Source organism: Rhyacophila brunnea, unplaced genomic scaffold, assembly GCF_057557595.1.
Source record: "Rhyacophila brunnea isolate RB1 unplaced genomic scaffold, BYU_Rbru_1.0 scaffold_18, whole genome shotgun sequence".
Taxonomy (NCBI): Eukaryota; Metazoa; Arthropoda; class Insecta; order Trichoptera; family Rhyacophilidae; genus Rhyacophila; species Rhyacophila brunnea.
The window spans coordinates 24550199-24577178 of NW_028232837.1; the positions used below are offsets into that span (position 1 = coordinate 24550199).

At 32.8% G+C, this 26980-nt stretch overlaps 1 protein-coding gene across 1 annotated transcript; it reads left to right on the forward strand.

Annotated features, from left to right (window-relative positions):
• Nucleotides 1-301: 301 nt before the first annotated feature.
• Nucleotides 302-25899, forward strand: LOC147073365 (uncharacterized). Its single transcript, XM_085945641.1, has 9 exons — nt 302-467; nt 3990-4073; nt 6578-6664; nt 9510-9593; nt 10824-10913; nt 13121-13204; nt 16020-16103; nt 17747-17828; nt 25676-25899. Exons 1-8 carry the CDS (start codon nt 302-304, stop codon nt 17824-17826), a joined length of 759 nt encoding a protein of 252 aa, XP_085801767.1. The 3' UTR covers nt 17827-17828; nt 25676-25899.
• The last annotated feature ends 1081 nt before the right edge of the window (nt 25900-26980 follow it).

The following is a 26980-nucleotide window of genomic DNA, read 5'->3' on the forward strand; positions in this document are numbered from 1 at the left end:
AAAATAAAAAACAACAACCCGACCAATCTGATTGAAACTTCGCAGCTTACTGAATCGGTAGTGCCGCTGCATGAAAACAAACCGCTTACAGTACTAGTCGCGCCACCTGTCGGCTTTTCTAAGGACTTATTGACCCACCCTCGTAATATATACACTCAGTTGCTTGTGTTAACAGTGTTATAAGTAAACCAAAAGTATCTCTTGGTCAGCTTGGCGGCAACACTAACCAGTCTTCCCTCATGATGTTGTCACTTAAATGCCAATGGAAACTATTGGAGATTACATTTAGACAAGTAACAAGATGCTGATTGCCGGCAGTCGACCACCTTTGGACCCTAAAGCCTATCGCCCTCTAACACTCTTGCCAACTCTCGGCAAGGTGTTGAAGAAACTATTGTGCTACAGGATTAAGGCCCATTTGATTAAGAATGTACCGCCTTCGGATAATCAATTTGGCTTCAGAAGAGGCAAATCAACTGAGGACGCCTCTGGAACGTGGTCTACGACGATCTACTTAATATCCGTTTCCAACTTACTGTACTATCATTGCTTATGCGGGCGACGCGCTGCTACTAGTTGAAGCAAATAGCAGGGCGAATATTGAGTGTGCCGTCTGCGAAGCCTTAAAATCAATTGTGACTTGGGGAAAACTAACTAGACTGTCTTTCGCACCGAGTAAAACAGAAGCCTTAAAGGACCATGTAGGAAAGTAAGTTTGCGGCCGCCCACAGTCCGCATGTGGGATACTAGAGTTAAAGTATCGAAATTAGTCACCTATCTTGGCATTCAAATAGGTAATGTTAGATTTCGATCACAATGCCAGGCCCCAGGTTCACAAGTCCGGGATAGCCATCCAGAAAGTTGGTCATGTGGCTGGGGATGAGTGGGTCTGAAGATAAGGGCACTCAGAATAGCCTATGACAACATTTTCATGGGGATCGCTGCCCACGCTGCCAGCGTATGGTACATGCATATCCACAAAAATGTTAAAATTAGAAATATACTTTTAAGTAGGCAGCGCAGTGCACTGTCATTCACTAAGTCCTACCGTACAATATCCACGGACGCACTCTCTTTCCTGGCCGGGATCCTTCCTCTTGACCTGCACATAGAAGTACGAGGTACATCACGATGCTCCTAAAGGGTCAGAAGGCTGTTGTTGGTGACTTTCACCTTGCTTTGCCTCCAAATTACTGAGGAATCGGACAATACGTCAAATGATGCTGGATGCGGCGTTGAAGACCTGGCAGCGAAAGTGAGATGCCTCCACCAAGAGCAGACACACATATTTGTTTCTTCCTAATGTCCAATGGCGATTGGAGATAACCAGTCTGACTCCTGACCATCACACTAGTCAATTCATGATTGGGCATGGTGGGTTCGCTGCCAAGCTCTTTGAGCTTGGACTTATCACCCGACCAACATATCCATGGGGATGAGAATGTATTTTTGTATTTTTGGGTATAATTGTGATGCATTAGTCCGTATCCGGAAATTTGTACGTAAGCAATTGGCAGTACTTCAGTTCACTGTGTATCGAAAGCCGATGGTTGTATAGCATTGAGGTCAAATTCATGTGTAAATAAAACCATCAGAATGCAAGGGAAAGGATATAAGTAAATTGAAAATACAATCATATCGTATAATATGTTTATATAAAAATCTAAATGATTCAAAAGTAGGTGGTTCGATCAAGTCAAATATCTTATAATAATGACAGCGTTATTGTCAGGTATTGGAAACCAATCAATATAAATGAATGTTCTTATTGAATCTAATAAAGTTGGAACATCACTGTCTGCAATGCTCCACGAGCAAATTTTTTTCGATCTCAATGCTATATGACAATTCTTTCCGGTACGACAGCTCATGGTGAAATGTAATACATACAATTTACATGTAACCGCATTAGTCATATATCAGTAATTTAAAACTCCATAATATGAATATTAAATTATGCATTTTTAAATATATTATTTTGAATTAATTCTTCGATTTGTCGTCATTTGGTAAATAGGCCTCAGCGATACGCAACATACGTAGCAGTGGTGAGGGGTAGAGGTAGGCTGATAAGATTGGACATAGATAGTGCACACTAAACTTGTCAGTCATACTTATTTGTTTTAATTGAACTAAGAATACAATTTGCAGATGGTGCTGGTTAGTTTTTAAAATTCAATTGAACCCTGCCTAACCAAACCATAATTGATAAAAATATTCATCCATCTATAAAATATCTAAAATGATGTAGGTATGGTTTAATGGCATAATTTTAGATATTTTATAGAAAAACGAATATTTTTTTACTATTATCAACTATGGCTTGGATTAGACAAGGTTTAATTGAATTTCAAAAACTAACAAACACTATCTACACATTGTAATCTTAGTTCAATGAAAACAAATACATTTGACTGATAATGTTTAGTGTGCACTATTTATGTAGGATTTTAACAGCCTACCTCCACCCTTCGCCACTGATACGTAGGTACTTCATATATTTCAACATAAGATTCAGTTCATGTAATTGAATTTAATAAAATTGTTTATGTTGGGTATTTTGACACCCTCTATTTTCTGCCACCTGGGTGATGCACACCCTCAACACCCCTGCTTAGTGCGCCCTTGTTTGTAAACATTATTGGTGGAACATTCCTTTTAAAAGAAGATAGGATTGTAATCCCCTAAAATGGAATTTTCAAACTCTTCAGTTATTATGATTATTTTATAGTAATTTAAGGATAGCAATAATTCTACCATTATCAATTGAGCCCATATCCGGAAAACGAGCGTTATCTTGAAAACGGCGTTCAGAGATATTGGCAGTTAAACATTTCAGTTGGTTGTTGTGGAGATACCCGTTATCGAAAAATTTTAATTCTCATGAATAAAAGTAGTTTGAGTGATTGAGGATAAACCCCCATGCTTATAATAAAATATACGGTAACAAATTTAACGCTGTTTTTCCGTATAACATAAAATAATCGTACAACTCTAATTTTGATGGTAACATCCTTTACATTTCATTATGTTGAGAAAATCAACAAAAACTTTTTGAACTAAAAAGGTTTTTGAATGTTTCAGTAGTGTTATAGCGGGATTTGATAGACACATTGATTTTGTTTCATAAATGACAGTTAATCGTAGCGGCTTTTAAAAGAGGCGATAAAATTTTCATGTAGAGATTTTAATAATGAATCCAACGATATATATATCTTAATTATTTCAAAAAAGTGTTATAGCGGGTTTTGAAACTCAGCGACACACATACTAGTATATTTTCTTGATAATCTTTCCTTCAAAAGTTTTATAATTTTGACCACTATTCATTTTTGACGTAATAATTAGTTTCATCAATTTTTTAGAACAAATACATTTAGATTTTATGCTCTGAAGAGTAAAAAAATATTTATCGCGATAACAAATGGAAATGCCGCGAACATCAGAATCTGACATTGGAATGGCGTATTCAATATGACGTCTATATGGGTTCTAGTGGTTCCATTTTTCAGAAAAGGTGGTTGGACTGTATGTCGTGTATTATGGTATACGAATAAACAGCGTACCCCGCACGGTCAGTTTGGACTGTCTACTGCCGCCTATTGTTAGAATATCAAAGCAATATTTGGTGAGTGCATGCATAGGTGTATGCCGCATAATTTAAACTAGTTTAGCGAAAAACAGCGTTATCGCGATAACGCTCATTTTCCGTATATGGGCTCAATTGCAGTATAGAATGCTCATCACCGTCATCGCAGATAAGGACCAAATTATACTTGCCAACTATAATCCTTCCAACTCTCTGTATTTTAATTATAAAAAAAATTATCATGCTCATTAATAATTTTAATCTAATCTACCAGTTACGATATTTTACATTATATTTTTAAGAATTTAATAAATCCAATATAAGGTACTGTCCTGGAATTGGAAGCATTATCAGTCTTAACAGTCTTTGAATAATTATTGTCTGTTCTTGATTTTTTTAGATTTGAACATCAACTGGTTTGGAGATATCAGTACCCTGATCCAATGGGCGTTGAGCGTAATTCACGATGAAGTCATGATTGAAAGTAAGAAAAATGTTATATTTTTTAAGAGAATTTTGGTACTTAAGATAAACTTACTTAAGTACTTAGATAAAGATCCACGTTGACCATCGTGAACAATCACCGACTTTAAATAGGTACCTAATACACGGAACAATTCAGCTATAAACTCGATCGTACTGATGCGTAATTTGATTGGTGCATAATCATCACATCATCATCAGCCGGGGTCGATTTACTGCTGTATGAAGGCCTCCCCTAGCTCCCCCCATTCTTCTCGGTCCCTAGTTCTTTGCTGCCACATACAGCCATCAATTTTTATGATTTTGTCTGCCCAGCCGGTTTTAGGGTGTCCCTGTGGACATTTAGTGCCGCCAGTGCGTCCAGCTGCTATCCACTTGCCGAAAGACATGTCCAGTCCTTTCTATTTCATCTGCTTAGCGACCTCTATAACATCGTGTTCTCTTGTCTGCTTCCTTATCCATTGGTTTGTTTTGTGATCTTAATGTGTTATGCGCAACATGCTCACCTTTCCATGTCATGTTGCACAACTCATAATTTTTGGAAATCTCTTACATTTAGAGTCCATGTTTGACATGCATATGTGAGCGTTGGTAGCACACATTGGTTGAACACTTTACGCTTAAGGCACGGTGGGAGGTCACTTTTGAAGATACTATTCAGGCGCCCAAATGCACTCCATGCCAGTTTGGTTCTGCAAGCAATCTCGTCAAAATGGGTTGTGGTCCATAATATACGCTTAATTGCTAGTGTTAACAAAACTTTTAAAGCTACCTCCACACATGTCAGTGTCACAGACCACCATGTACCTAAAACCGCCACTGTTTGAGAGTAGATTTCGTGGAAATACTCCCAAATCTCAGTAGATTGTGTGTATGTCAATTTAAAGATATTTGTGTATTCGTCTGTTTAAGATATCCGAAAATAAATAATAAAATTGTTATATAATAATATGTACATAACAAGTTTAGACGATTTGAAACTTAAAACGAAATTAAAATGACAGAATCCTAATTCTGCTTAATGGCGGCATTTTGCCTAGGGACGTTACTGAGTACAATCATAAAATTATTCAGGGCAACAATTGAAAATTAGCCCAATGGCATCATGCGAAATGCAGCACAAAACAATGTTGTTAGACTAATACAATTGGAGTGTAAATTTTGAATTAATGTGAGTTATTTGCTGAATCGGCTTCAAGAAGGTTACAAACTTTCATGGGTTCATGAATCAGTGTATTTCCTGGCGCCCTTTGCCATACAAAATTTCAGAAACATTTTATTTGTTCAGTATGCTATGTGACCCTTTCAATTGAGAATTGATAGATGAATATTTTTTGACGATTATCTACTATGGCTTGGATTAAATAGGGTTTAATTGAAATTAAAAACTAACAAACACTATCTACAGACATTGTAGTCTTAGTTCAATGAAAACAAATACATTTCACTGACAAAGTTTAGTGTGCACTATTTATGTAGGATTTTAACAGCCTACCTCCACTCTTCGCCACTGATATGTAGGTACTTCATATATTTCAACATAAGATTCAGTTCAAGTAATTGAATTTAATAAAATTGTTTATGTTGGGTATTTTGACACCCTCTATTTTCTGCCACCTGGGTGATGCACACCCCCAACACCCCTGCTTAGTGCGCCCTTGTTTGGAAACATTATTGGTTGAACATTCCTTCTAAAAGAAGATGGGATTGTAATCCCCTAAGATGGAATTTTCAAACTCTTCGGTTGAACGGCTGAAAAAAATGTATTGCCAGCAGTTACCCACATAATTTTGACCACTATTCGTTTTTGACCTAATAATTAGTTTCATCAATGATACGCCTTTTTTAGAACAGATTCAGATTTTATACTCTGAAGAGTAAAAAAATATTTATCGCAATAACAAATGGAAATGCTACGAACATCAGAATCTGACATTGGAATGGCATATTCAATATGGCCTCTATATGGGTTCTAGTAGTTCCATTTTTGACCATTATTCAGATAAGTTGGTTGGACTGTATGTCGTGTACGGCATAGATATTATGGTATACGGATAAACAGCATATCCCGCGCGTTCAGTCTGGACTGTCTACTGCCACCTTTTGTTAGAATATCAAAGCAATATTTGGTGAGTGCATGCATAGGTGTATGCCACGTAATTTAAACTGATTTAGCGAAAAACAGCGTTATCGCGATAACGCTCGTTTCCCGTATATGGGCTCAATTGTAGTATAGAATGCTCGTCACCATCATCGCAGATAAGGACCAAATTGAAAAATTATACTTGCCAACGCAGGGATAATCTTTCCAACTCTGTATTTTAATTATAAAAAAAATTATCATGTTTATTAATAATTTTAATGTAATCAACCTTTTATGATATTTTACATTCTACTTTTAAGAATTTATTTAATCCAATATAAGGTACCGTCTTGGAATTGGAAGCATTATCAGTCTTAACAGTCTTTGAATAAATTATTGTATGTTCTGCTTGAATTTTTTAGATCGCATCAACTTCCGGCAATTTTTAAGCACACTGGTCCGAAGGATATTGGGCGAAAATCACGATGCGGTTTTCATACCGATACCAGGTAAGAAAAATGTTATTTTTTTTAAGAGAATTTTGGTGAAATATACTAAAGATCTAATCCAAGATAAAGATCCACGCTGACCATCGTAAACAATCACTAACTTTAAATACCTAATACACGGAACAATTCAGCTACAAACTCGATCGTGTTGATGCGTGTTTTGATTGGTTCATAATCATCATATGAGTGATTCACAAGCATAGTGAACCAAGTCCATTCTGATTATTTTTGAGTAAGCTAGGTTCAAACATAATATTTAAGTATTTCTTTTTCTGTAAGGGTATGATTTCCATTACACAGTAACTTAAATGTACTCTAAAATTGTAATCGGACCCTTACAGAATTAGAAATACTAAAATATTATGTTTCTTTCAAAAAAAACCAGAATGGACTTGGTTCACTATGCTTGTGAACCACTCAATCATCATCAGCCGGGGTCGATTTTCTGCTGTATGAAGGCCTCTCATAGCTCCTCTCTTCTCGGTCGCTAGTTCTTTACTGCCACGTAATCCATCGATCTTTATGAGTTTGTCTATCCAGCAGGTTTTAGGGTGTCCCTGTGGTTTATTTTGTGATCTTTAAGCGTTATGCCCAACTTGCTATGTTGCGCAACTCGTAATTTTTTAATTTCTCTTATATTAGGAGTCCATGTCTCTCATGCGTACGTGAGCGTTGGAAGTACACATTGGTTGAATACTTTACGCTTAAGACACAATGGGAGGTCACTTTTGAAGATACTATTCAGGCACCCAAATGCACTCCATGCCAGTTTGATTCTGCAAGTAATCTTGTCATAATGGGTCGTGGTTCACAATATACCATGCGATTAGAGATAACTAGTCCAATTCTTGATCAGGCATGGTGGGTTTGCTGCTAAGCCCTTTGTGTTTGGACTTGTCACCCGACCAACATATCCATGGGGATGAGAATTTTTTTTTGTATTTTTGGGTATAATATGCATAAGTCAGAAATTTGTACGAATGCAGTTGGCAGTACCTCAGATTACTGTTTATCAAAAGCCGATGGTTGTATAGCATTGAGGTCAAATTCATGTGTAAATAAAACCATCAGAATGCAAGGGAAAGGATATAAGTAAATTGAAAATACAATCATATCGTATAATATGTTTATATTAAAATCTAAATGATTCAAAAGTAGGTGGTCGTATCAGGTCAAATATCTTATAATAATGACAGCGTTATTGCCAGGTATTGGAAACCAATCAATATAAATAAATGTTCTTATTGAATCTAATAACGTTGGAACGTCACTGTCTGCAATACTCCACGAGCAAATTTTTTTCGATCTCAATGCTATACGACAATCTCTTTCTGGTACGACAGCTCATGGCGAAATGTAATACGTACAATTTACATGTAAGCAGCGCATTGGTCACATATCAGTAATTTTAAACTCCATAATATGAAAGTATTATGCATTTTTAAATATATTATTTTGCATTAATTCTTCGATTTGTCGTCATTTGGTATATAGGCCTCAGGGATACGCAACATACATAGCAGTGGCGAGGGGTAGAGGCAGGCTGATAAGATTGGACATAGACAGTGCATACTAAACTTGTCAGTCATACTTATTTATTTTCATACATAATTTTGAAAAACACTTTCTGAGAAAATATATTATTACCAACAGAAAAAATCTTTTTTGAAAAAAGTAAGCCACCCCGGCAGGGAATCGAACCCTGCATCTCTCGGGTTTACGTCCCATCCGCGCATTACCCCTATGCCACGCGGTGACATACTATTTGCGACAAATTTTAACTATTGGCCACTTTTAATACCCAAAAGAAAATCGATTAGCAAAGTAGCTTGATTTAGAAGAGCGCTATGAGTATGTATGTTCAATAATAAGAATGGTACATTCTTAAATCTTGTGAATTATTCGTTGAATAAAAGAAATAGTTATTTGTTTTCATTGCACTAAGACTACAGTTTGAAGATGGCGCTGGTTAGTTTTTAAAATTCAATTAAACCCTGCCAAACCAAACCATAATTGATAAAAATATTCATCCATCTATAAAATATCTAAAATTATGTAGGTATGGTTTAATGGCATAATTTTAGATATTTTATAGAAAAACGAATATTTTTTTACTATTATCAACTATGGCTTGGATTAGACAAGGTTTAATTGAATTTTAAAAACAAACAAACACTATCTACACATCATTGTAGTCTTAATTCAATGAAAACATATACATTAGACTGATAAAGTTTAGTGTGCGCTATTTACGTTGGATCTTAACAGCCTACTTCCACCCTTCGTCACTGATACGTAGGTACTTCATATATTCCAACACAAGATTCAGTTTATGTAATTGAATATAATAAAATTATTTGTTCCGTATTTTGCCACCCCTTATTTTCTGCCGCCTGGGTGATGCACACCTCCAACACCCCTACTTAGTGCGCCCTTGTTTGGAAACATTACTGGTGAAACATTCCTTCTCAAATAAGAATGGGATTTTAAAACTCTTCGGTTATAATGATTCCAAAACAAAATAAATACAATAGTAATTTAACGAGGGCAATAATTCTACCATTATCAATAATTGCAGTATAGTATGCTCGTCAACGTCATCGCAGATAAGAACCAAATTGAAAAATTATACTTGCCAACAATTTTATTTCCAAATCTCTGTATTTTAATTATAAAAAAATTTATCATGTTCATTAATAATTTTGATCTAATCAACCATTTACGATATTTTACATAATATTTTTAAGAATTTATTAAATCCAATATAAGGTACTGTCTTGGAATTGGAAGCATTATCAGTCTTAACAGTCTTTGAATAATAATTGTCTGTTCTTGATTTTTTTAGATTTGAACATCAACTGGTTTGGAGTTATCAAATCACTGATCCGATGGGCGTCGGTCGTAAATCGCGATGAAGTCATGATTGAAAGTAAGAAAAATGTTATATTTTTTAAGAGAATTTTGGTGAAATATACTAAAGGTCTAATCCAAGATAAAGATCCACGCTGACCATCGTGAACAATCACCGACTTTAAATAGGTACCTAATACACGGAACAATTCAGCTATAAACTCGATCGTGCTGATGCGTAATTTGATTGGTTCATAATCATCACACCATCATCAGCCAGGGTAGATTCACTGCTGGATGAAGGCCTCGCCTAGCTCACCCACTCTTCTCAGTCCTTAGTTCTTTGCTGCCATGTATATCCTCCTGACCATCACACCAGTCAATTCTTGATTGGGCATGGTGGGCTCGCTGCCAAGCTCTTTGATTATGAATTTGTCACCCGACCAACATGTCCATGGGGATAAGAATGTATTTTTGGGTATAATTGTGATGCATTGGTCCGTATCCGGAAATTTGTACGTATGCAGTTGGCATCACCTCAATTCACTGTGAGCTTTTGTATCGAAAGCCGATGGCTGTATAGCATTGAGATCAAATCATGTCTAAATAAAACCACCGGAATTCAAGGGAAATGATATAAGTAAATGGAAAATACGATCATATCGTATATGTTTATATAAAAATCTAAATGATTCAAAAGTAGGTGGTCGTATCAAGTCAAATATCTTATAATAATGACAGTTAACTCATTTCTATACGACAATCTCTTTCCGGTACGACAGCGCATGGCGAAATGTAATACGTACAATTTACATGTAAGCAGCGCATTGGTCATATATCAGTAATTTTAAACTCCATAATATGAAAGTATTATGCATTTTTAAATATATTATTTTGCATTAATTCTTCGATTTGTCGTCATTTGGTAAATAGGCCTCAGCGATACAATTTTCAAACTCTTCGGTTATAATGATTCCAAAACAAGATAAATACAATAGTAATTTAACGAGGGCAATAATTCTACCATTATCAATAATTGCAGTATAGTATGTTCGTCAACGTCATTGCAGATAAGAACCAAATTGAAAAATTATACATGCCAACAATTTTATTTCCAAATCTCTGTATTTTAATTATAAAAAAATTTATCATGTTCATTAATAATTTTGATCTAATTAACCATTTACGATATTTTACATAATATTTTTAAGAATTTATTAAATCCAATATAAGGTACTGTCTTGGAATTGGAAGCATTATCAGTCTTAACAGTCTTTGAATAATAATTGTCTGTTCTTGATTTTTTTAGATTTGAACATCAACTGGTTTGGAGTTATCATATCACTGATCCGATGGGCGTTGGTCGTAAATCACGATGAAGTCATGAATCACGATGAAAGTAAGAAAAATGTGATATTTTTTAAGAGAATTTTGGTGAAATATACTAAAGGTCTAATCCAAGATAAAGATCCACGCTGACCATCGTGAACAATCACCGACTTTAAATAGGTACCTAATACACGGAACAATTCAGCTATAAACTCGATCGTGCTGATGCGTAATTTGATTGGTTCATAATCATCACACCATCATCAGCCAGGGTAGATTCACTGCTGGATGAAGGCCTCGCCTAGCTCACCCACTCTTCTCGGTCCTTAGTTCTTTGCTGCCATGTATATCCTCCTGACCATCACACCAGTCAATTCTTGATTGTGCATGGTGGGCTCGCTGTCAAGCTCTTTGATTATGAATTTGTCACCCGACCAACATGTCCATGGGGATAAGAATGTATTTTTGTATTTTTGGGTATAATTGTGATGCATTAGTCCGTATCCGGAAATTTTTACGTATGCAGTTGGCATCACCTCAATTCACTTTGAGCTTTTGTATCGAAAGCCGATGGCTGTATAGCATTGAGATCAAATCATGTCTAAATAAAACCACCGGAATTCAAGGGTTATGATATAAGTAAATTGAAAATACAATCATATCGTATATGTTTATATAAAAATCTAAATGATTCAAAAGTAGGTGTTCGTATCAAGTCAAATATCTTATAATAATGACAGTTAACTCATTTCTATACGACAATCTCTATCCGGTACGACAGCGCATGGCGAAATGTAATACGTACAATTTACATGTAAGCAGCGCATTGGTCATATATCAGTAATTTTAAACTCCATAATATGAAAGTATTATGCATTTTTAAATATATTATTTTGCATTAATTCTTCGATTTGTCGTCATTTGGTAAATAGGCCTCAGCGATACGCAACATACATAGCAGTGGCGAGGGGTAGAGGTAGGCTGATGAGATTGGTCATAGATAGTGCATACTAAACTTGTCAGTCATACTTATTTGTTTTCATACATAATTTTGAAAAACACTTTCTGAGAAAATATATTATTACCAATAGGAAAATCTTTTTTGAAAAAAGTAAGCCACCCCGGCAGGGAATCGAACCCTGCATCTCTCGGGTTTACGTCCCATCCGCGCATTACCCCTATGCCACGCGGTGACATACTATTTGCGACAAATTTTAACTATTGGCCACTTTTAATACCCAAAAAAAAATCGATTAGCAAAGTAGCTTGATTTAGAAGAGCGCTATGAGTATGTATGTTCAATAATAAGAATGGTACATTCTTAAATCTTGTGAATTATTCGTTGAATAAAAGAAATAGTTATTTGTTTTCATTGCACTAAGACTACAGTTTGAAGATGGCGCTGGTTAGTTTTTAAAATTCAATTAAACCCTGCCAAACCAAACCATAATTGATAAAAATATTCATCCATCTATAAAATATCTAAAATTATGTAGGTATGGTTTAATGGCATAATTTTAGATATTTTATAGAAAAACGAATATTTTTTTAATATTATCAACTATGGATTAGACAAGGTTTAATTGAATTTCAAAAACAAACAAACACTATCTACACATCATTGTAGTCTTAATTCAATGAAAACATATACATTAGACTGACAAAGTTTAGTGTGCGCTATTTACGTTGGATCTTAACAGCCTACTTCCACCCTTCGTCACTGATGCATAGGTACTTCATATATTCCAACACAAGATTCAGTTTATGTAATTGAATATAATATAATTATTTGTTCGGTATTTTGCCACCCTTTATTTTCTGCCGCCTGGGTGATGCACACCCCCAACACCCCTACTTAGTGCGCCCTTGTTTGGAAACATTACTGGTGAAACATTCCTTCTAAAATAAGGATGGGATTTACAAACTCTTCGGTTATAATGATTCCAAAACAAGATAAATACAATAGTAATTTAACGATGGCAATAATTCTACCATTATCAATAATTGCAGTATAGTATGCTCGTCAACGTCATCGCAGATGAGAACCAAATTGAAAAATTATACTTGCCAACTATTTTATTTCCAAATCTCTGTATTTTAATTATAAAAAAATTTATCATGTTCATTAATAATTTTGATCTAATCAACCATTTACGATATTTTGCATTATATTTTTAAGAATTTATTAAATCCAATATAAAGTACTGTCTTGGAATTGGAAGCATTATCAGTCTTAACAGTCTTTGAATAATTATTGTATGTTCTTGATTTTTTTAGATTTGAACATCAACTGGTTTGGAGATATCAGTACCCTGATCCAATGGGCGTTGAGCGTAAATCGCGATGAAGTCATGATTGAAAGTAAGAAAAATGTTATATTTTTTAAGAGAATTTTGGTGAAATATACTAAAGGTCTAATCCAAGATAAAGATCCACGCTGACCATCGTGAACAATCACCGACTTTAAATAGGTACCGAATACACGGAACAATTCAGCTATAAACTCGATCATGCTGATGCGTTATTTGATTGGTTCATAATCATCACACCATCATCACACCATCATCAGCCAGGGTAGATTCACTGCTGGATGAAGGCCTCGCCTAGCTCACCCACTCTTCTCGGTCCTTAGTTCTTTGCTGCCATGTATATCCTCCTGACCATCACACCAGTCAATTCTTGATTGGGCATGGTGGGCTCGCTGCCAAGCTCTTTGATTATGAATTTGTCACCCGACCAACATGTCCATGGGGATAAGAATGTATTTTTGGGTATAATTGTGATGCATTGGTCCGTATCCGGAAATTTGTACGTATGCAGTTGGCATCACCTCAATTCACTGTGAGCTTTTGTATCGAAAGCCGATGGCTGTATAGCATTGAGATCAAATCATGTCTAAATAAAACCACCGGAATTCAAGGGAAATGATATAAGTAAATTGAAAATACAATCATATCGTATATGTTTATATAAAAATCTAAATGATTCAAAAGTAGGTGGTCGTATCAAGTCAAATATCTTATAATAATGACAGTTAACTCATTTCTATACGACAATCTCTCTCCGGTACGACAGCTCATGGCGAAATGTATTACGTACAATTTACATGTAAGCAGCGCATTGGTCATATATCAGTAATTTTAAACTCCATAATATGAAAGTATTATGCATTTTTAAATATATTATTTTGCATTAATTCTTCGATTTGTCGTCATTTGGTAAATAGGCCTCAGCGATACGCAACATACATAGCAGTGGCGAGGGGTAGAGGTAGGCTGATAAGATTGGTCATAGATAGTGCATACTAAACTTGTCAGTCATACTTATTTGTTTTCATACATAATTTTGAAAAACACTTTCTGAGAAAATATATTATTACCAATAGGAAAAATTTTTTTTTGAAAAAAGTAAGCCACCCCGGCAGGGAATCGAACCCTGCATCTCTCGGGTTTACGTCCCATCCGCGCATTACCCCTATGCCACGCGGTGACATACTATTTGCGACAAATTTTAACTATTGGCCACTTTTAATACCCAAAAGAAAATCGATTAGCAAAGTAGCTTGATTTAGAAGAGCGCTGATGAGTATGTATGTTCAATAATAAGAATGGTACATTCTTAAATCTTGTGAATTATTCGTTGAATAAAAGAAATAGTTATTTGTTTTCATTGCACTAAGACTACAGTTTGAAGATGGCGCTGGTTAGTTTTTAAAATTCAATTAAACCCTGCCAAACCAAACCATATTTGATAAAAATTTTCATCCATCTATAAAATATCTAAAATTATGTAGGTATGGCTTAATGGCATAATTTTAGATATTTTATAGAAAAACAAATATTTTTTTACTATTATCAACTATGGCTTGGATTAGACAAGGTTTAATTGAATTTCAAAAACAAACAAACACTATCTAGTATCTACACATCATTGTAGGCTTAATTCAATGAAAACATATACATTAGACTGACAATGTTTAGTGTGCGCTATTTACGTTGGATCTTAACAGCCTACTTCCACCCTTCGTCACTGATACGTAGGTACTTCATATATTCCAACACAGTGGCGAAGGGTGGAGGTAGGCTGTTAAGATCCGCCATAAACAGTGCACATTAAACTTTTTCAGACATACATATTTGTTTTCATTGAAATAAGACTACAATTTACAGATGGTGTTGGTTAGTTTTTAAAATTCAATTAAACTATTAGAAACCAAGCCATAATAGATAATAGTCAAAAAATACATGTCTATTTCTAAAATATCTAAAAGTATGCAATTAAATCATACATAACTTTGAATATTTTGTAAATAGAATAATATTTTTTATTTATTATAGTTTGGTTTAGTCAGGGCTTAATGAATTAAAAAAATTAACCAACAATATGTGTAATATGTATATTTAATCCAACGAAAACGAATAACTATGAATGAAAAAGTGTGCACAATTTTGTCGTATTGCCCAAATTAGACCAAATCTATTATGGTTTCGTTTAGGCATGGTTTAATTGATTTTTAAAAACTAACTAACACCATCTGTAAATTGTAGTCTTAGTTCGATAAAAACAAATACATATGACTAAAAAAGTTTAGTGTGCACTATTTATAGCGAATCTTAACAGCCTACCTCCACCCTTCGCCACTGTTCCAACACAAGGTTCAGTTTATGTAATTGAATATAATAAAATTATTTGTTCGGTATTTTGCCACCCTTTATTTTCTGCCGCCTGGGTGATGCACACCCCCAACACCCCTACTTAGTGCGCCCTTGTTTGGAAACATTACTGGTGAAACATTCCTTCTAAAATAAGGATGGGATTTTCAAACTCTTCGGTTATAATGATTCCAAAACAAGATAAATACAATAGTAATTTAACGATGGCAATAATTCTACCATTATCAATAATTGCAGTATAGTATGCTCGTCAACGTCATCGCAGATGAGAACCAAATTGAAAAATTATACTTGCCAACTATTTTATTTCCAAATCTCTGTATTTTAATTTAAAAAAAATTATAATGTTCATTAATAATTTTGATGTAATCAACCATTTACGATATTTTACATTATATTTTTAAAAAATAATTAAATCCAATATAAGGTACTGTTTTGGAATTGGAAGCATTATCAGTCTTAACAGTCTTTGAATAATTATTGTCTGTTCTTGATTTTTTTAGATTTGAACATCAACTGGGCTGGAGTTATCAGTACCCTGATCCAATGGGCATTTTGCGTAAATCACGATGAATTCATGATTGAAAGTAAGAAAAATGTTATATTTTTTAAGAGAATTTTGGTGAAATATACTAAAGGTCTAATCCAAGATAAAGATCCACGCTGACCATCGTGAACAATCACCAACATTAAATAGGTACCTAATGCACGGAACAATTCAGCTATAAACTCGATCGTGCTGATGCGTAATTTGATTGGTTCATAATCATCACACCATCATCACACCATCATCAGCCAGGGTAGATTCACTGCTGGATGAAGGCCTCGCCTAGCTCACCCACTCTTCTCGGTCCTTAGTTCTTTGCTGCTATGTATATCTTCCTGACCATCACACCAGTCAATTCTTGATTGGGCATGGTGGGCTCGATGCCAAGCTCTTTGATTATGAATTTGTCACCCGACCAACATGTCCATGGGGATAAGAATGTATTTTTGTATTTTTGGGTATAATTGTGATGCATTAGTCCGTATCCGGAAATTTGTACGTATGCAGTTGGCATCACCTCAATTCACTGTGAGCTTTTGTATCGAAAGCCGATGGCTGTATAGCATTGAGATCAAATCATGTCTAAATAAAACCACCGGAATTCAAGGGAAATGATATAAGTAAATTGAAAATACGATCATATCGTATATGTTTATATAAAAATCTAAATGATTCAAAAGTAGGTGGTCGTATCAAGTCAAATATCTTATAATAATGACAGTTAACTCATTTCTATACGACAATCTCTTTCCGGTACGACAGCGCATGGCGAAATGTAATACGTACAATTTACATGTAAGCAGCGCATTGGTCATATATCAGTAATTTTAAACTCCATAATATGAATGTATTATGCATTTTTAATTATGTCAAATAAATTATATCAAAAATTATGTAGGTATGGTTTAATGGCATAATTTTAGATATTTTATAGAAAAACGAATATTTTTTTACTATTATCAACTATGGCTTGGATTAGACAAGGTTTAATTGAATTTTAAAAACAAACAAACACTATCTACACATCATTGTAGTCTTAATTCAATGAAAACATATACATTAGACTGACAAAGTTTAGTGTACGCTATTTACGTTGGATCTTAACAGCCTACTTCCACCCTTCGTCACTGATACGTAGGTACTTCTATATTCCAACACAAGGTTCAGTTTATGTAATTGAATATAATAAAATTATTTGTTCGGTATTTTGCCACCCTTTATTTTCTGCCGCCTGGGTGATGCACACCCCCAACACCCCTACTTAGTGCGCCCTTGTTTGGAAACATTACTGGTGAAACATTCCTTCTAAAATAAGGATGGGATTTTCAAACTCTTCGGTTATAATGATTCCAAAACAAGGTAAATACAATAGTAATTTAACGATGGCAATAATTCTACCATTATCAATAATTGCAGTATAGTATGCTCGTCAACGTCATCGCAGATCAGAACCAAATTGAAAAATTATACTTGCCAACAATTTTATTTCCAAATCTCTGTATTTTAATTATAAAAAAATTTATCATGTTCATTAATAATTTTGATCTAATCAACCATTTACGATATTTTGCATTATATTTTTAAGAATTTATTAAATCCAATATAAGGTACTGTCTTGGAATTGGAAACATTATCAGTCTTAACTGTCTTTTAATAATTTATGTCTGTTCTTGATTTTTTTAGATTTGAACATCAACTGGTTTGGAGTTATCAGTATCCTGATCCAATGGGCGTTGGGCCTAAATCACGATGGTCATGATTGAAAGTAAGAAAAATGTTATATTTTTTAAGAGAATTTTGGTGAAATATACTAAAGGTCTAATCCAAGATAAAGATCCACGCTGACCATCGTGAACAATCACCGACTTTAAATAGGTACCTAATGCACGGAACAATTCAGCTATAAACTCGATCGTGCTGATGCGTAATATGATTGGTTCATAATCATCACACCATCATCAGCCAGGGTAGATTCACTGCTGGATGAAGGCCTCGCCTAGCTCACCCACTCTTCTCGGTCCTTAGTTCTTTGCTGCCATGTATATCCTCCTGACCATCACACCAGTCAATTCTTGATTGGGCATGGTGGGCTCGCTGCCAAGCTCTTTGATTTTGAATTTGTCACCCGACCAACATGTCCATGGGGATAAAAATCAGCAGCGGCTTCTCTAACACCATGCATGTGTGCTGCACTGCTTTTTCCTAAACATCACTCAATGTGCAATAATGCTATTCATAAGTCATCACTTGTTTATTGCAATTTAATCCATGTAAATTTATGCCAAAAGCATATACTCAGTAAACAGTCACCAAATTCGTGCGCTCGTCGGTTAGTTTGCTGTTCATATTACATTGGGTAATAACAGTTCAAGCCGACACGTGAAAACGATAAATAACTCATGAATACACAAAATTTTATGACCATTAGGGACGCAGCTCAAAAGTTACGCGGAAAAATGTAGTAACTGAGATTTAGCAGGATTGATAAAAAAATAGATTTTTTTTATTTAAATCTCATATAAATTCATTGAAAATAGGCTGATATTGAATAAAAATTGATTATCAACATAAATATTTTGGATCGATCCTTTATTCCTTCTATATTTGCAAATATTTGAGTATAATTTATAAAAAATTAAAATCTTAGTTACCATGTTCTTTCTCATAGTGAGTGAATATGTATAACATGATGTCATATTTTTAACAATGCAGGCATTTTGCTGGAGTTTTATTGCTTTTTGTAGACGAAAAAACTGACGATTTGTCGAGAGTCGAAAAATACGTACCTACCTATTCAAAACAATCGATAGTTTTGTTTTTTTAATATTTTCTTCAAATAATATTATTTCTTACATACAATTCAGTATGATTTCTGCGGTCGTCGTTATAGTCGGCTTTTTTAGGTGTTTTGTCACGTTATTTCGATAGTTTTGTTCATAAAAATAAATTCATAACAATATATCGACGGCCCCAGGAAAAACCATGATAAGTCTAAAATCATAAATGTTCAGGAGAGCGAAAAAACTAAAATATTTACGCTATTAAATTCATCATATAAAATGAGTAAGTTTTTTCTTATCTTATTTAAGTAAATCAGATAGACCATTTTATGGTCTATATTCCTATCAAAATTTAATGGTGATTAATTAATTAACAGCTGAGATAATGTCCAAAAATCGTTTTTATTTGGAATAATATTACGCACTTTATATTTCGACTCGATTCAACATGCTTTTGCGCGGACGAAATAGATTACTGACTCCGCATAACACATTCATATTCTGAGATAGAAACCTTATTTTACGTCGCATTTTTCTTACTCTATATGATTTTATTAATTACAACTATAGTTATAACGCTCTTTTACGGAAAAATTGACATTGCGCAATATTTAACTCGAAATAGTACAGCGTGTCTATAAAATCTTAACAAGGGATATAGGGACATATTGATATATATATATTTTTATACGGAGTTTTTATAATTTAAATGTATTTAAGTATGACTTTTTATGTTTTTTTGCAAATTATTATTGATATTTTTATAAATAATCAGAATTTGTACATTACGAAATAATAAACATTCAGGAAAAATGTTTATAATGGAATAATAAAGAAGTTATGAGGAAATTAGTACATAACACTACTTACTACACCATCAATAAAATATCTATTTTTTATACCTACTTCGTAACAAATTTTTCATTAAAAATATAGAATAGATAGAAAAAAACAATGTAATGTTAATGGTAATGTATATCGCTAGAACAATTTTAATTTAATTAATATTCAGTACAATTATCGAAACCAGAGAGATAATATATTTCATTAAATAAATCATTATAAGTTCGTTAATAGTTAACATAAAGGATATACTGAGTGAATTAAATTAGTAATTATCACTTTAGAACACACATAATTATTATTGTTCAATACAAAAATACAAAAATATTAAATAACTAGTGGAATATAATATTATACATAACAATTTGGCACAAATGTACCTACCAAAGCATCGAAATGTTGGAAAAATATATTTAAGTAGGTTTATTAGTTTCAAAAATTTTAATACTAATAAACCTAAGGAAAATGTTATTTATAACCTAATAATTATTATTTAAAGACAGCTGAATTCACTTTCGTTATCAAATGAGATCGCATTATTAAAATGTTCATCAGCAGAAGTTAAATTCATATAAAATTTATACTAAGCTTGTATTACATACACATTCTATAATCACGATTAGGTAATTACCTATCTAAAATAACATTGATACAACATTATGTAGTTCTGATGTAGCAAGAGTGATAACCTTTTCAGTACCTACCTTCTATTCTCTTTTTTCAATTCAATTTTTGCAACATAATATCTTTCTGTAATTGATCTTGTAAAATTGTTATTAAAAGCTTATAAATACTGATACAGTGATCATATTAACTTTCGTTTTGTTTTTCTAATGTTTATTGTTGATATGAGTTTAATTATCGATTAGTAAACATAGTTGAATTATATTTAATTGTCAACATAAATCATGAAACATCAGTATAAGTACGTCTTAATTGAACTCAGTTATGTTAATTAATACGAGGTGTTATGATTGCAATAATTTATTTGGAAAGATAAAATAAATATGTACCTCCCCAACATTGTAATATTTAGTTTAAAATTTAAATAATCGTGGTACGAATCTGCATTTTTCTAAACGGTTGGCTTTTAAGTAGTATTTTCTTTAAATGATACATTATATTGTTATCTAATCTAATCAATTACGTTGAGTTTTATTAAATACTTTCTCAAAAAAACATAGTTTAATATCAATTATCATTCATAGCACTTTATTTCACTTACTATTCTGATCGATCTATATAACTCCGACCGATTTAACTTAGATAAAATAGTAATTACTATTTATGCTAGTTTTCATATTTTAAAACAATCATATTCAATAAATTAATACGAGGTATGTATATATGAGAGTAGGTACTAGATTTTTCAAAACCAATTGATATTTTGTTCGATATTATACCTACCGGGGATACCACAATATGTTAATCCCATCTCATACATATTATTTACCTAGATTCTAGACAACAATAAATGACTCATAAACTGACTATTATCATACACGTTTTTCGGTAAAATTCTATTGAAAATAATAGATAAAATAAGTTTTCAAAAAACCCGGCTAATCTTTTCTTTTAGGTGTCCGACATGTAATAATAATTTATAATCCACAGAGCTCGTTTTCGAGAAACATTCAATGTACAAAGTAATAATAATATATACCCTTTTATATTATTGCAAACATAAAATTAACAAGTCGGACGTATTTAAGTTTTACAATGAGCTTAAGTTGGTCCCAATGTGTACAAATCAATTAGTAAGCTTTTCGGAAATTCTCACCATTTGAAAGAGTAATAAAAATGATTTTTTTCACTTTCTTAAGTCATAAATATTATTCCGTAATTAATAAGAACTTTACTAAGAGAATAATAAAATAAACTCTCTTGTATTTGCTAGCTAGATAAGTCCTTCCTTTTAAATAATAAAATATTTTGTAATTTAAACATGAAAATACTGCCTAGTTGTTATTATCGATGTACAAGACTAATTTAATCAAAATGTGTCATACTGTACCGAAAATAAAATAATGTTTTGAAGTTAAAACATAATATTATAGGTATAAGCATCGGCCTATAACATCGTGGGTTCCGAGTTTGAATCATGGGTCTGAAAAATAGATACAAATTGTTTTTCAATTTGTGGTCGGAGTCAGAGTACGTACCTAATAGATTGAGCAAGTGGCTGACATCCATTTCTCGTAAAAAAAAAACCTGTTCTCCAATCTGTGGGGGGCCTCATTAGGATCGGACATGATCGGATATTTTAGGTGGGTACATTTTTAATTGCAAAACAATTTGTTTTCTAGTGATAGGTAATAATATTTAATTAAAATATGTCGTTTTCTGCTGGGTATTTATTTAAATTAAGTTTATTTATAATTACATACTTTTTTTACTCATCTAAATAATTGAAACAGTGAATTATTATAATGATATATCCATATCGTTTTCTATTGGATATTTGTTTAATATCAAATAATATAACAATTTCAAACTTAAACATTACCTACAACATTGTTTTTGGGTATCTAAGTAGAAGAGTAATTAACCGAAAATAGTCGAAGAAAGCTTGTGGAGGTCTTTATTTTGCGGTGGATTGAAATTGGCTGATGAATCAAAATTAATATTTAAACATTATTACTGTGTCCTAGTATAGTAAAAGTACCTACCTATATTAGTACAAAATAATTCTTTTCTATTTTGTTTGTTTTATATTCAATAATATAATATTTTGATAATAAAACACTAGTACAAGTGACTAGTGAGTAGCTTTTTAACTAAAACTGCATTTACCTACTGCAAATTCCAATATTTTCCGAAGATAAACCAATATATTTTTCAAAACTAATGTGATAAGTTAATATAAACCATGCCGTATATTAGGATCTCCGTTAAAGACTGTTATAGCAAGTATAACAACCTTCTTACTCGTAAAATAAAACGCAGTACACTTTTTTTATTGATATATGACTATACTCCTCGGATATTTATGTGAACACAAATTTGGTCGATGCGATATGTAGATATAGAGCACCATTGTCGAAAACCTAACTTTGTCAATTTTTATGCTAGAGACCTGAAATTTTTACAGGACATGCACAAAAAATATGATATTATAAAAAGCTAATAAAACGCTATTTTCAGACTTATCATGGTTTTTCTAGGGCACGTCGATATATACTTATTGTTTAATCAGGGAAGTGTATGTGTTTTAAAATGATAAATTTTGAATAAAAGATTTATAATACTTAATACTTATAATTATAGTTCAATCAGTGAAGTGTATGTGTTTTAAAATGATGTCGGTAAACGTAGACTTTATCAATAATAATAATAAGAGTCAGAATAAAAAAAGGATGGTCCGATGACATCTGTGGAAATTGAAAAGTGTTTTTCAACCATTAAAAGAATTAAATCGTCTTTCAGAAATACTTACCATGAATCAGGACTGACTTAACATGTCTACCTGTGTTAACCCATTGCAGACAGCTTTAATTTTTCAGGATCATTTAAAAAGGCACACTGATTACTAAAATTGATATAACTCATGTATTATTTATTCAATTCAAATAAATCTTTTAAATATTTATAGGTTTTGAATTTTTCTATTAAGTATTTACATTTTAAGTAAACTTTGTGTATAAGTGGAATGAAAAAAACATGTCAAATATAGTTTTTTGGTTTTTTTTTTACCTTTTTTTATACAAAATGACATAGAAAAAGGAAGATAAACTAAAACTGGAGCTAAATATAATACTCTTCAAGATATTTAGAAGATGGAGGGCCATTTTATGTTTATTACTGTCTCAAACACTTCATACCTAGCGAACTGATCATTATTTTGACAAATTAAAATAAAAATAGATTTTATAAATCAAATATTTCTTAAAAATATATTGGACCGTATATAACTAACATCATAAAATGATAGCTACATATATTATTAAGTAATTTCAACTTTAAAAAAAATCAAAATATGATTAAAAAAAATTATTTTCATCATGTCCTATTGGCGCCGATAGGGCGCGATGGGTTAAGCTTTGAGAAAAAACTTTTACAAACAGTTCAAGACTTTAATGAGAAGTGATTGAGGTGTTCGCTAAATAGAAACAACGCTGAATTGATATGCTTTTTAAATAAGGTAAGAAAATTTTGAGTGCACCCCCAATGAAAGCAATTTTGGATACTTCCGGCCGCCACTGATAAGAATGTATTTTTGTATTTTTGGGTATAAGTGTGATGCATTAGTCCCACTGAATCTAATATTGGAATATATGAATTGAATTAGGTCTACAATGACGTGTAGATGGTGTTTGTTAGTTTTTGAAATTCAATTAAATCTTGTCTAATCCTAGCCATAATTTATAATAATAAAAAAATATTCATTTTCGTATAAAATATCTAAAATTAAGCCATTAAACCATATATACCAGTAATAATTCTAAGTTTTAATGATTTTTTTTATTTAAAAAAATATTAATTTTACTTGTGGAAATATGGAGAAGAATGATTTCTCAGGTTTTTTTCTCTTCGGTAGAATCTGGCTTCACTTTTCCTTGTGCCTTGTGCTGTGCCTTTTGGTTGTTACATTGAAAGATGTGTATCGAAAATGATCGAATACAAAACACCTCTATCTACTACTACTATCACTAAAAATAAGTATTTTTTCGAAAACTAGAATATTAAATTTATTATTGACATGCTCGAAGACTATTAATTCAAATTTGATGTACAAAACATTGATTAACTCTAAAAGTTTTCAAAATAGCACTGGTCTAATGTTTTCAACCTTTTTTTGTTGGCAGAACCATGTAAATCAGTACGCAGCAAAATGACAGCGATAAGCAGAACAAAATTGTCAGCTCTAACCTATCTGTAGCTACCTAATTTCATTACTTTTGCATTTCACTATTTCTGCAACGGATGCATTCAAAAATCGTCATTAAAAATCTGATGTATATGTTACGCCGAATGTGCGAAATTGAATATTACATGAAATGGGCAAAATTTTGCCTAAATCATGAAAAATGCAAGCCCGTTGTCTTATTCATGAATTAGACAAAATATCTGGAGAGTGCGTGAAATCGGCAGTAATTTTTCTGCCTACTTCATGTCTTGGACAAATTAGATAGTAGCGCTACGGTGGTATTTTTTGCAACTAAACTAAATGTGTGAAATGCTCGTGGATTGGTCAAAACATACGTATATTATCTATGGTCGAAATAGGTGGTCGCGCTCCGGTGATATTTTTTGCAACTAATCAAACTAACCAAATTTGTGACAAATGTCATTGATTATAATATAAAAATATACCAATCAATAACTAAAATGACGTTCATGTCCATTTACTATGCGCAAAAAAACTAGAACTATAATATGATAACGGATGAATTTTATTAAAAGGTATTTTCGCGATTTGATTCGTGCTTGGGTATCGTACATGCAATGGTCGATTGTATTGTTGACACTTGTTAGCTAACCTCAAAATGGACATTCAGTTGAATAATTCAGAATTTCAAAACCTAACCTAACCTAACCCAACCTAACCTAATAATATTATATTATGTCCAATTATAACTAATAAAATCATCCGTATTAAATTTACTTTTTCTGCTGTCATGTTGACAGTTTAAGAATTCCATGCCCTGGCGACTTCATGTACTCGGCAGAAAATTTACCTTATTCATGAATAAGACAACAGGCTTGACTATTACATGAATTAGCCAAAATTTAGCCCATTTCATGTAATAGTCGATTTCGCACATTTGGCGTAACATATACATTTATATAACTAGCGCTGCAGGTGAAAATTTTGCCATCTCCGTACTCTCAAATATTGTTTTATTATTTGCATTCTTCTCTTCATTTCGCATTTGCCCCCTATAACGTATTGGCCCTTAAAAAAAGCATGATTTATCTCAATCTTACCTTATGTCTGCACTTTGCGTAGGGATATCACTGGTACTAATACAGATAATCAAATTTTCAGTTTTTTGGTGGTAACACCGCCGGCTGGATCCTAACTAGCGAAGAGAAAATTCCATTAAATACATTCATTGCTGGAGTGTCTGGAGATGGCGAGATGCTGTTTACTGGTCGCGTCCACCATAATGGTTCGCTGATCGTCGGCAAGGTCCACCGAAACATCAAGCCAGCTATATATGACGGTTCTGAGATCGCATTCAGCCAGTACAAAATATTCGTCGACACCAGTATTACTTGAACATTCTTAAATTAGTTTGATATCTCCACAAATTTGTGGATAACTTGCTTCCTGATTTCCAGGTTGTTGGTTAGGTAGGTAGGTTAAACAGAGTTCTGGAAATAGAACAAAATGATATTAAAAAATACATTTCTTATTTACTTTAAAATAAATATTAGTCTTTAGTTTTCTATATTATAACTTATAATTTTTTTCTATGTTATAATGCATCTCCAAAAAAGTTAGTAAAACACTCGTTACCAGAGAGTTTTTTTAATTTACTAAAAGGATGCCATGGTTCCTATTTTATTTTTATTTATTATTTGTTGTTATTGTGATATATTTAAGGATTTATTTAATACTTTTTCCTATTTTGATTTGTTGCAAACTTCCATAATATATTTGTGTTAAATTTAAATGGACTTTTATTATATCTTGCTGAATAACTATAATTTGTCTTTTCTAGTTCTTTACTTCGGTACATTCCGAAGTTGGCGCCCATATACTTCTAAATCAGTTTTTTGGTTACCTTTCTCACACACACATCATTCTAATCATTTGAAATTAAGCCGGAAGTACGACTGATCGGCTAAGGCTGCGCTTCTAGTGTGATACAATTACTCACGACCCTGATACATTATTACATTACATTACATTGATACATTACATTAAAAAGTTTCCCAATTTATCAATAATTTCATAATGTTAAGTGATATTTTATAGGACTAACACAAACACTAAAATTAATTCAAGTGCTTGAAAACTATTTGTCGTTCAAAGCAAGGCCCACTATAGTCAGACCGCGGAACGTAACTGTGAATTTAGATTGCAGTGCTATTCATTGATCAAACTTAGAATGCAATATGGTAAACTGTTTGTAGAAAATGATGATGGTTTCATATTAAAATAAAAGGATAATAAATAAAATAATTCATTCATTAATTTGAACGAAATATGCAATGAAAAGTCTTCATGTACATCGAACCGGTTGCCACTTTTGCATTCGAAGTTAATAAGCAATAACTAGCACTACCATCGGAATTCACGATTCATTGCTGTGGCCTGACTATATAGACGCTCTTGATTCGAAGT